General features: G+C 43.3%; 1 protein-coding gene across 3 annotated transcripts in view; it reads left to right on the top strand.

Moving 5' to 3' along the window:
• The window catches only part of mbd5 (methyl-CpG binding domain protein 5), a 63,636-nt gene that overhangs the window by 26,665 nt on the left and 24,644 nt on the right, over nt 1–12,327 (top strand). For all 3 annotated transcript variants that reach the window (XM_088931268.1, XM_088931267.1, XM_088931266.1), the window contains exons 2-5: nt 2,516–3,206; nt 5,598–5,700; nt 7,575–7,755; nt 8,680–10,950. In XM_088931268.1, the coding sequence (XP_088787394.1) occupies nt 3,094–3,206; nt 5,598–5,700; nt 7,575–7,755; nt 8,680–10,950 (2,668 nt within the window). In that variant the 5' untranslated portion in view covers nt 2,516–3,093. The remainder of the gene's footprint in view (nt 1–2,515; nt 3,207–5,597; nt 5,701–7,574; nt 7,756–8,679; nt 10,951–12,327) is intronic.

Raw genomic sequence — 12,327 nt, 5'->3', positions numbered from 1 at the left:
ACAACAAAAGAAGGATCTTGCAAACCAGAAGTCACATGATAATTGCAAAGATTATACAGGCGGTTAGGGATGTGTTTCTCGAGAGCACTGTACCTGCCTGCTTTGTGATAGAGCATTCTTCCGCCGGCCTTCGTCTAGCTGGATTTATTGAGATAATCGTAAAATAAAAAGACTTCAGTTGCAAAACAATTGATGATACTGATGTCAGATTTAAAAATGGCATTAGAGCTTTAAAGCTGTAGGAAAGTATGAACTAAATACGTGAAATATTTCCTGCCCAATTTGAAATACGCGTTGATAAGGCTGTGAATTTCGTTCGAGATCTTTTTTGTGTGTGTATTTCATATATGAGGGCCTGTTAATGATGTGAAGCGCAGAGGGCCTGCGTTTTCATTACTGAGCTTGAGTGTTCAGATGTGCACTACATTCATCAGATCTCTCAGGTGCCTTTATCAGTAGCTGAGCCATGTAGACATTTACAGTCCCCAGAGGGTTCGTCCTTCCCAGCAGAGCAGCTTCTCGCTCTGTTGTTTTGGCTGTTGATGTCATGCTGAATACTGTAACGGGGAGTTACTCATACTGAAAGTCACCACGGCAAAAGGCCATTTTATTTATTTTCATGTTTTCATCAAGCGATTTTGCAGTGCCCATGATGAGATCACTGGTGGCATTGAAATGATGACATCCTTCTCTGTTTTATTAGTTCTCTGTCTGTACGGCTCGCTCGCTCGCTCACTCGCTCTCGCGGGTGTGAGCATGTGAATATTGTGGTTCTGGATTCTGGTTTAATCAGATCCTCTGCCCCCCCTCGTGAAGTTTCAAGTTATACGTTCCATCCCTTTAATCAGAATCTTAATGCAGTTTTCGGTCGTACTGCTGTACGGTTCGCCCTGCCATTCGCACTCAATCATGTGGCAAAATGCACTGAGGCGGCCGACCCAAAGCCATTGCAGGACTAAGCTGTTGGCTGCGAAAGATTTTAACAAAATTCAGCCTGTTAATAAGTGAGTAATGCAGTGCAACTGAAGGCACCAAAACAGTTGTGCTACTGTAAGATAACTGATGAGAATGCTCCAGGCAAGTGATTCACTTTTAATTTAAACATTTCTACACCTGGCTGATGAAATATGCCCCTTTCTGTGAAATAATTAGATAATGAAAATGATTGCCTTTTGCTCAACATTACAGTGTGGCTTTTTTTCATATGCAGATGCCTTCCAATGATACAGTTGTATATATAAAATTCCATCTGAGATATTAAAAACATTGTTTCTGCTAGATAACTTAAATCGTCCATGAATGTCCTATTACCTAATAAAATTATTTTTATATGAATCATGAAGTTTGATTATTTATATGTAAATATGAATTTTTCATTGAAAATCAGTCTGAATGGAAAAAAAAATATCTGAACATCAGAAATTGGTGCTCTCTAAAAAAACAAGGCCAAAGATAATGCTGTCTTCTGTCGTAATGATTTGTTTATCCCTGCAGATTATCTTCTACACTATTTTACAAATTAAATTAAGTCCAGGTTTCCTATTATTTTGCGAGATACCCACTTCAAAGAGAAGAGAGGGTCATTCAGACAATAAAGACATTTCCTCTAATGCTAATGAAGTCCCAGTGTGCAAAGAAAGCCTGAAGGATTAGATCAAATATTATTTTTTCTCCCAAGGATACATCTGTGTGATATAAAACAACCTGTTGTTTGCTGAAAATGTAGCCATACAGCTATTCTTCGTCGTGTGAAAATATCGTGTTGGTCGTTGACAGAACAACCCGTGGCGCTGTTGGTTCTGAGTGTTTGGAGTGTGTTGTTTTCCGAGTGTTTTCATGTACAGAAGACTCAGTCTATTTTTCAGAAAGATGCAGTTCATAATATGAAGAAGGAAAAATGATCTTGATTCTGCAGTTTGATATTTTTGTATATGCTGTTTTTTTCTTTAGTTACACAGGGTAGAAACTAAATTGGTGACAGAAAACCGTGAAACAGTGCCTCGCCTTCTGATGAAATAATGAATGTTCAGCAATATACAGTTCAATTTACTGCAAAAAAAAAACAGTGAGAAAATTAATTTGATAATGCACACATTTTTTACAAAAACTTTTTAAAAAAATACATTTTTACAAACCGTAAGATTTCTTCTTGACCTTGGGCCCCAGGAATGTTTCACAATCCATTTATGAATTACAGTAATGCTCTTCAAATCATTACATTTGACCTGAAGGTGTATATACATAAAAGTATGCTTTTTTTTTAGGTGCAACTAAAATTTACTCTAACATAGACGCTGGAGACAAGTGTGTTCCTCAGTCCACCTGAGATGTTATGCCTTAATTAAATCAATTACCTGCAGAAATAAACTAAATTATCACTGTGTCCAGGACTTCATGTAAACACCCAGTAAAAGGAGTTTCAGGGCCAAGGTCCCCGAAAGAGCTCTAGCCTCTATTGAATCATGTATATTAATTTTCACAATGCTTTCTTTGTTTTGTTTTTTTACTTGTTCAGGTAACAAGAAGAGAAGATCATAATGTAAGCCATCATATGTCCTGGAAGGTTAAAGAGAAAAGCCGAGGAAGATGGAAACATCCAAGGGCGCAACACTGGGAAGCACCGGCTCTGACTCGCCGCCTGAGAAATGAGAGCTCCGCAAGTACAAGTCAGCAGCATCTTAAAATCCTCTAGAGTGAACGCCTGCTTTTAGAAAGAGCGGGCTGTTGAAAGATTAGCTCAAGAGACGTTCTCATCTGAAAAATGTTTGTGTGGAGCGAGTGGCAGCCAGTTTCATACACCTAACTTGCCTATGTGACTCCCATCAAACAGGATTTGCCAGACTGCTCCCGTTGATGAAGGCGATGATGGGACGTCACCTCGGTGCTTAGAAGGACAAAACAAACATGGAGGATAGCAAAGACTTGGTTCCAAAGTGAGCCTGCCTGCCCTGACCGCCCGATGCGCAGTTGTGTACAGTTTGCAAACGAAGCTGTACCGCATGGTCCTCTTTTGGAAGACCAAGATGACATGTAGTCTGGGGACACTGATGAGCGTTTGAGAGCTTCTGAGGCATCGTCTGCAGAACCAGAACAATGAATGGAGGAAAGGAGTGTGAAGGCGGGGCCAAGGAGGCGGGGCCACCTGCTGCCCATGTTCCGATTGGCTGGCAGCGCAAGGTGGACCCAAACGGAGTGGTTTACATAAGGTAAAGGCCTCAGGAGCTTTCCCGGCAGTGCCTCTGTCGTTAAAGGGGTCTGCGCTCATTTTTCTTTGTTAATAGAAATACAGATTTGGGATGAATCAAAACGTTGACCCTATTAAGTATTCCGCTGTTTCAGTTTGCTATAGGTGCCTTCCGTCTATGCAGTGGAAACCCAGCGTCGTGTACTGGGTTTGTAATTTGCGATTGGCACGTAAGTCAAAATTGTGATTGAATCCAGGCCTAAGTTTACAAAGGTTTTGCGAAGCATTCAGAGTTTGCTAAGAATTAAGTAGTACATTTACCAATAATGTGTGCAATTAAACTAGATTTCCATTGTAAATTAATCTGTTCAGATGCAAGTTGTAGCGTATCGTTATGGAACAATATCTTATTCAAAACCGGTAAGATGAAAAAAGCTCTTTGCTTGCCCATGTTCAGAGGTTGAAAAGTTCAGATCTAATTCTGGCCTAAAGCATAACCGTGACAGGGTTCAGGATACTAATGCGTTCCTGTTAGCGTCTTTTTATAGTTTGCAGAAATTGGATTTCTTTGTATTTATTTCGTTTACCAGTAGTGTGACTGAGCAAAATATGAGACATCAGTGTGCTTTGGTGGAAGAGCTTGTTTAACTGGGACAGAAACACTCAGTGTGGATATGCATCTGTCACCTGGGCAAGCAGGCAGACCTGAAGAACAGAGTCCGTCACTTTTGCCAAATTAAAGAAGAAAAGCCAACTGGACTGTGATTGGGCCGTGATCCAGTTTTTTTGCTTAATTGCACTTAAAGCTCTTCTTGCCAGAAATTTGACCAGGTGCCTTGCAGTGTGCATACCCAGGCGCACTTTGCCATCAGTAATTTAATTAAATCTAACCACACCAGAAGTTCCTGCTCTCTGCAGTGAGGTTGGTTGTTCCATTGAAATGGACACTATATTAGGATGGTCCGATCAATTGAAGGGAAAGACAATAAAACTGGCAGATTGGACGTTTTTTTAAGTGGTCATACAGCAGGACAAGTGCACATAAAACCAAACAGTACATTGTCTAGTATAAACATCCACTAGGCAGGCACTGGAGTGCAGTTCCTGTACTGTAGATATCAGTGCAGGAAAGGGTTCAGAGGACAGGGTTTGTGTCTGTTGTGTGCTGGGTACTGTAGCTGAGAAGCTCTCCTGTCAAGCAGCCTGGAGTTCTTTACAGAGTTCTGAGGAAGGCCTCGCAAGACTCAAAAGAATATATATTTTACAGTCTTTTTTATTTATGCTCATTCCTTCCTCTGCTTCCTGTTCTACATAAATTAATAAATGATCTGGTTGGCCGCTGCTTCTTCAGTTTCATTGTGTATACATCTGGAGCTCACTGATATAGCGCTACTGCATTTTTATTAGAGGGGCTTTGAAGCTTCCTGTAAAAATACAATTAATAGTGAAAAAAACAGAGTACTTTCAGTCGACTCTTATTTTTGTTGAGGTTCCACGCTCTGTTGTGTTAATAGTAATTGAAAGCCAATTGCAGAAGGTGGCTGTTTAATTTTTCCATGTGGAGGTGTAGAACCAAGATGTTTTCCAGTCAGATTTACACTTCCTTTTTACACCGTGTTGTTTTTTTACAAATCTCCTTCAATTTTCCTCGCTTAAAGAGGTGCTCTCAGCCTTGGATATTTTCACAGCAGGATAGTTTACCGTAGTTTTAAAGTTCCCTGTTGTAAAGAGTTTAAACATTGTTCACCGTCTCTCATCTGGGCTCTTTTTCCTGCTGTTTCTGACAAGGTTTTAAAAATGTGAGCAAGTAACACCTGACAAGTGAATAGAGTGTAACCTTTATTGTTAAAACTGCTTTGTAAGCGTTTTCAGTGAACAGCAGTGGTGATGAAGGGAGTCTGTATGGTAAATGTTTCAGTACAAGAGTGAAGCAGAACACTTAGAGGTTCTGACATCACAGGCTTTCATCTGAAATAGCGGTGACCTCTGGGTGTCTTGAATCTGGACTGTAGTTTACCAGAAAGCAGCAAAATTTGTCTTATGAAGAAGAAAATGTTAGCTGAAAAGTGGACTTGACTTCAAACCCTCGTCACTGTTACTTGCACTTTCTTTTCCCTGCGACGGTCTTAAAGACAAAGTGCAGTTAATCATGAGTGCATTGAGTCTGGTTTATGATGTGCTTTAACCAGCCCGTAAAAACCCCTGAACTCTTCATAGATTAAAAAAAAAATTGCTGCTAGCAGGCTGAAACTAATATAAGGTTTTAGCCAGCTACTGGTTAACTCACTTTAATTTTAAATGTAAACATTGTCAGATGTTTGGTTTCATAAAACAGGGTTCCCAGTTTAATAATTTGTGCGTCATCTCAACAGTTCCTCAGACACTAATTGCTCTCTCGTTCCGCACCCCTCAGTCCCAGTGGCTCAGTGTTGTCCTGCCTGGAGCAGGTGAAGACTTACCTGCTGACCGATGGGACCTGTAAGTGTGGCCTGGAGTGTCCTCTCATCCTTCCTAAGGTACAGTATAAGATAAGATAAGATCGCTTTATTGGCCATATACAATTTCTTGCATTAGGAATTTGTCTTTTCGCATACCCCAGCTTGCTCTCCATGAGACACACAGGCAGGGAGAGAAGCCTGGGGTCAGAGCGCAGGGTCAGCCATTTATACGGCACCCCTGGAGCAGTTGGGGTGAAGGGCCTTGCTCAGGGGCCCAATAGAGAAGGATTCCTCTGTCGGCCGTGGGATTTGAACCAGCAACCTTCCAGCCACAGGCGCAGATCCTGAGCCACAGAGCCACCGCACACTGCCTGCGGCTGTCCTTCAAGAGTGCGGGAACAGCATGGTCGACTGGGCGGTACACCATGTGAAGCGCTCTGCAGCGCTGCAACGAGTGACCATGAATTAACATGGCAACGGCGGTGTCGCTTCGCCTGCGAACCGTTAGGTTTTCACACAACCCCGCCAGGCTGAGCTCTTGCAGCCCGCGCCACTGAGGCAGCGCCGTACTGGTGCTGTCAGTCCTCAGTGGAGCTGCTGAGCAGCTGGCCCTGCTAGAGTCGGCAGTCAGGCGCCTGGAAACAGCCCGGCCCTGTGCAGTGCACTGCTGCCCACCAGCAACCTGCCACCCTCTGTGAGTACTTCTGAGCACCCCCCTCAACGATTCTGCCATGAAGCTTTCAAGGGCCCCCTCCCTGGGACCACAGAAGGAGGATTTGTTTTTATTGTTTGTTTGTTTTTTTTAGTGTCATAAAACTATATTGCTTTCGGCAGTGTGGTAATTGATTGTAGCCCAGCTCAAGGAGTAGTTTGAGTTGTTTGCAAGAGAGCACTGGTACGCCTCATATCCGCAAGAGGCGTGCTAATGCTTCTGTCTTCATTCAGGTCAAAGCATATGCGCTGTTGGCATTAATGTCCTTTATTTTCAAAAAGTTTTGTGCTGCATATTTTACATTTGTCATTTAAAACAAACACATTGCCTCCGTTTTTATATAACAGTTTATTTTCTAGCTGCACAGACTCCTCCCATGCTGCCATGGCAACAGGGGTTGCCAAAAACCAAGCTGGCTGTAGTGTTACAGAGCCACAGAGAAGAGCACAACACACTAGTTGCTGCAGAGTTTATATAGCTCTGTAGCTCACAGATAAGGAACCAATAAGTGGTCAAAATAATCACATTGCCCGATGTATAATAGCTAAATTAAATTCTTGAGAGTTTGTGGTGTTCTGTTAGATGAGGGTCCTAGTGAAAGATTGCCACTTGTGATGATAATAACAGTGCATTTCGGGGTGCTGTCTTTACACAGTTTTGTTCAGCAGTTTGTCAATTTCAGAACTTCCAGGCTAAATACACTGTGATTTCCTAGTCCAGTTTATCAAAGATCAGTCATATATTGAAATATACCTGCAATTTCACCTAGTGCAGTGTTCATCCCACCATGATCTGTATTGAGCATTAGATTTGAGACCTTTTTTCATGAGATCACATTAACTTTAATCTAGATTTTTCATGTTGTCAGGTAACAGAGTTGGATATAAATTATTTAGGTAAACACTTTTCTCGTTGTTGCAAATTCTGAAAAGCCTGCCCCTTTGCAGTTAATGTACAGACTAATTGGGTGGCATATCTTCACAGTACTGTACTTTGTTCGAATGAACAGACATTGATAGATCCATTTCACTGTTCTTTTATGAGCGGCTTTTAAAGCAAATTTAATTCCACACTGTGAACTCAGATGTTCATTTTAATCAGCCAGCGTTTCTCTGTCTTTTTCAGCTTGACGCTTTAATGCGCAAGGTCAGAGACGAGATGCACAGCAAATATATGCTTCAGAAAGCTCTGCGAATGGCTGTAAAAGCTAACAAACTGAATAAAGAAATGCTTTCTCTAGGTGTTTAATTTTGATCCTGGGGCAGCTGTCAAGCAGAGAACAGCGGAGGATGTGAAAGCCGATGAGGATGTCACCAAGCTCTGCATCCACAAAAGGAAAATCATTGCGGTGGCGACGCTGCACAAGAGCATGGAGACGCCACATCCCTCTCTAGTCCTGACCAGTCCCGGCGGAGGCACAAGTACGTATGGGCTGTGTCAGGCGCGCGCAGGTCTAGGTCTGGGGGTCCGCTGCTGCGATTTCATTCCACTGGAGCTTTATTACCTGCCTGAAGTACAACAGCCTGTCTGGTTCAAGGCTGCAGAGCAGGCTTCACCTGTGGCTTGCTGGCTTGTAGTTCTCCCGGAGCAGGGCTGTGCACCGGTTGTTTTATGTAACACTGAGGTATTTGCTAATTTAATCTTAGTATTTTTGCTCAATTTCCTGTTCTTAGTTCCGGCTGAGCTCTTACTTAATTTATAACCTAAGTCATTTGGACGACACCTTTCCTCCTCCCCACGTCAGGAGCCGGTGTAAAGTTAAAAAGGCAAAGACCGCTCCGGTGCTCCAAATGCTTTTGGGTATGTGTGGTATTGGCTGTGTATGTTAGGAAATATTGTAGACTTCTTGTTTGTGTTTTTATGAATGCAGGAAAAATTAAAATCTACTTTACAAAAGATTCTAAACAAGGTGACAAAGAAGCTTTCTGAATTTACAATTCAGGGTATTTTGTTAACGTTGTGAAGTTCTGCATTTAGCTATATAAAGCATATGTCATTAATGAGGTTCATGGGCCTTATGTTACATCTTCCTTTATACCACTGTATATAATGCATAATTGTGTTATTAACTGGGAATTTTTGCATGAATTCAAAAATGTATATATTTGGGATAATATCATGTCAACTATTTTTTTCTTTTCTGTTTATGAATCTGTTTGTGCTATTGGTTTGCCTTGCTTTTTAAGTATGTATGTGTTCTCCCAAATTATGCTGAGTAACAGCTAATCCCTAATATATTTAGAAAGTTGAGAACCTTGAAAGTGTCAAAAAAATATATAACGTGGTTCTCGGGGTGTTTCAGGTCACAAAATGATCACGTTTTGTGTTTTTAAACTGAATTTCAGGCGCAACCCCCATGGTTCCTACACGTTCTGCAACTCCTCGAGCAATAAAGAATAAATCGCACGACGGAATACCTAACTCCATGGTCCCAGAGTGTAAGATCCCCTTCAAGATGATGATGGTGGGACAGAGGCATTACCAGCAGGAGTTAACAGCAGGTCAGCAACAGGAGCTCTACGCTGGCTATCCGAGACAGAGGCTGGGGAGCAGCGAGCACGGGCAGAAGTCTCCGTACCGAGGTAGTCACGGTGGAATGCTGAGCCCGGCCTCTTCTGGGTCGCAGATATATGGTGATGGCTCCCTGTCTCCCAGAACTGACCCTCTGGGGAGTCCGGATGTTTTTGCACGGAACAATCCCGGGTTTCATGGAGCAAAGAATTCTAGCCCCATTCACATGAACAGCAGGACTCCGCTTTCTCCTCCCTCCCTCATGCTCCAGAACTCCCCTGCACAGTCGTCCTGCGCCATGGCAGGGAGGACTAATATACCTCTTTCTCCTACTGTCACAACAAAAAGCCCTATAATGAAAAAACCCATGTGTAATTTCCCTGCTAACATGGACATGCCGCGCGCAGTATTTCACCATAAGCCCCAGCAAGGGCCCCATGCTCCACCCCCACCTTCCCTGCCCCCTTCCTGTGCTCTTCAGAAAAAGATAACTTCAGAAAAGGACCCTCTTGGCATTCTGGATCCCATTCCCAGTAAGCCGGTAAACCAGAACCCAGTGGTGATGAACCCTGCAAACTTCCAATCAAATGTCCACTCTCAGGTACCTATGATGAATGTAAACATACCCCCCGCTATTGTCCCTTTGCCAAGTAATCTCCCTTTGCCAACCGTCAAGCCCGGTCCCATCAGTCACGGCAGTCACATGCAGAGGGGTCAGCACACAGCTTCCACCTCTATATCGCCCTCCCCAGTGACCTCACCCGTGCACATGATGGGGCCCGCTATGGGGAGGATGGAGGTATCCCCGCAAAGGTCACGTTCATCTTCCACCTCATCAGACCACGGAAGCTTCATTATGCCGTCGGGTCCACAGGTGACCTGCGGCAGCATGAAGGTTCCTCCCAGGTCTCCCAGGTCCTCCATGGGATCTCCAAGGCCCTCTATGCCTTCAAGCCCATCTACAAAGCCAGATGCGCTCCTTCAGTACAAAGACATGCCTAACCAGTTGCTCGTAGGAATGAGCAATGTTCTCAACACTCAGCCCAACTCAATGTTTCCACCTGTTTCTGCCGGAAATGTTCCACAAAAGAATCACCCAGGTCTGCTGGGAATGCCTTTTAATCAGATCTTGAATCAGCATAACGCTGCTTCATTTCCAGCCAGTAGTTTACTGTCAGCAGCAGCCAAAGCACAGCTAGCAAATCAAAACAAAATGACTGGCAACAACAACAGCAGCAGTGGAGGGAGCAGCAGCAGCAGCAGCAGCAGCAGCAGCAGCAGTAGCAGCAGCAGCAGCAGCAGCAGCACTGGTCCAGTGGGAAGTGGTGGCAATGGGGAAGGGCACAGCACTTTAAATACAATGTTTCCACCCAACACCAACATGTTGCTGGCAGTGAATGAAGGGCAGAGCGGGCGTGCAGCACTACGCGACAAGCTTATGGCTCAACAGAAGGATCCTCTAAGAAAGCGAAAGCAGTCCACCAACACGGTTTTCAACATGTTGAAGTCTCAGATGAGTGCTTCAGGTGCATCCAAGCCTGCACTGCCTGACCAGCTGAGGAAAACAGGACAAGGTTCCCTCCCCCCAAATAACTCCATGGCCCAGTTGCTTCAGTCTATGAGCTGTCAGAGTTCCCATATGGCTGGAAATAACGGGGCAGGTTGTGTGAGCTCCAGTTCGGGGATGCTGTGCGCCTCCAGTCAGCTCCATTTTGCAGACAACAGTTTGACACCCGCTGCAGCACAAAATCTGCCAGTGCAGCACCTCCATAACAGAGGGGAAGGAATGCGCTGCCCAAATGTTGACACTAACTTGGTTCACACTGGAGGCCACGTCCTGCATGGCCAGTTCGCTGGTCTGATGAACCAGATGCAGGCTGCTGGGAATTGTGGGGTGCTCGGACAGGCGGGGGTAGCCTTAGGGAATTCTGTCCTTGGCCATCCCAACCTTCACCAGCAACATCTTCCCCACCACCACCACCACCACCACCACCATCGGCAGCAACAGCAGAACAAGCCCCACTCAAGGAATCAGGCAGTTTGTGCAGCAATGGTACCAAACAGCAATGGAAGCAGCTGTGGGGGTCGAGGGATCCCTGATGCAGGTAAGCCTGTGTTTTGAGATGAAGATGAACGTCTCGCCTGCCTGTGTTTTGAATAAATGGCTCGTGTGCGTTTCTGGCTTTTACCTAACCACGGTTTTTGCAGCAGATCATTTTAAGACCAGCTAATGTGGCTTGAGTAGTGTAATAAGTGGAAAAGGTAGGTTGCTTCGAAGGTGATGGAAACATTACAAAATGTGTATGTTTATGTTTGAGTTCTCACATATTTTTGAATTAAAATATTGGGTAGTGTACATCTCTTGATTTTTTTTCCAGTCCTTATTTTTATATATACACTGAAGCCTATTGTAGTATTAAGTCTGAACTTCTATTACTGCAGTCTTATTTAAAGGAGACTCATGTGCACCCTCTATGGGTGATGATTTATGGCGTGCTGGAAAGTGAAGAGTCTAGTAACCCAGTTACTAAAGCCATTGAATTTTTACAGCACTAATCTGACCCAGAGCTGGTTTTCTCTCGTACTGTCCCATCCGTTAAGGGCAAACTGATTAATACACAGGGAGCGTTTAAATTAACATGAGGTGGGTTCAGAGACTAACGTAACAGGAGATGTGACCCCCCCCCCCCCCCCCAAACTTTTTTGTTAAATAAAGTGAAGGGATACAGTGAAATACAAGTTTTTTATTTATTGCAGTGCTCGGCTTGGTTAAAACGAGGACCTTGACAAAACCCTGAACTGATTTTCCTTGCTCCTATAATTGGAACACTATCCTTTTTTGCACCGTCCAACAGTACTATGCATTGTAGAACTTGTTTCTTCAACTTTGTCCTTAAAGTAATATTCCATGTGTTTAAACTTTTTTCACACTCCTTGTAAGAAACATCTACCAAAGCATACTGAGCACATTGTCCCTGTGTCGCCTTCTGCTGTTTACAGGCTTTTGTGGGGAATGTTGTAAGACTAAGCTAAAATAACAGTTTATTTGGTTAGTTCTGCAATCTTCCATATTTAGTTTTGACATGTCATAAAACTGCATTCTGTGCGGTAATTATGTAAAGCTTGGACTTGAGTATGTGGTAATGTGCTTGCCATTATTTTGTAACTTCTGTTTTCAGAAGTATTTTAAAATGAGCACATTTATTTCAGTCAGACTTTAATGGTTGACTAATTATTATGTTTGAATTAGCATTCAGTTTAATTTTAGAATTGTACGGGTTTTTTTTTCTGCTGGCCTAAAATCTGAAGCAACCATCCAAGGAACATAGGTTTTATTGTGTATGAAGTTCCCTTGGGTATTGTCATGCATAGAATGTGTAATTGTTTAATACAGAAATTTATTCTGCAAGCTGAATTATCTGATTCCAAAGACATTTTCCCCTTTCCTGGGTGGGGTTCATTGTCTTCTTGAAGTACATTAT

This window comes from Atractosteus spatula, chromosome 13 (assembly GCF_055471065.1).
Source record: "Atractosteus spatula isolate fAtrSpa1 chromosome 13, fAtrSpa1.hap1, whole genome shotgun sequence".
NCBI lineage: Eukaryota > Metazoa > Chordata > Actinopteri > Semionotiformes > Lepisosteidae > Atractosteus > Atractosteus spatula.
This window is presented reverse-complemented; position numbering and strand designations above follow the sequence as displayed.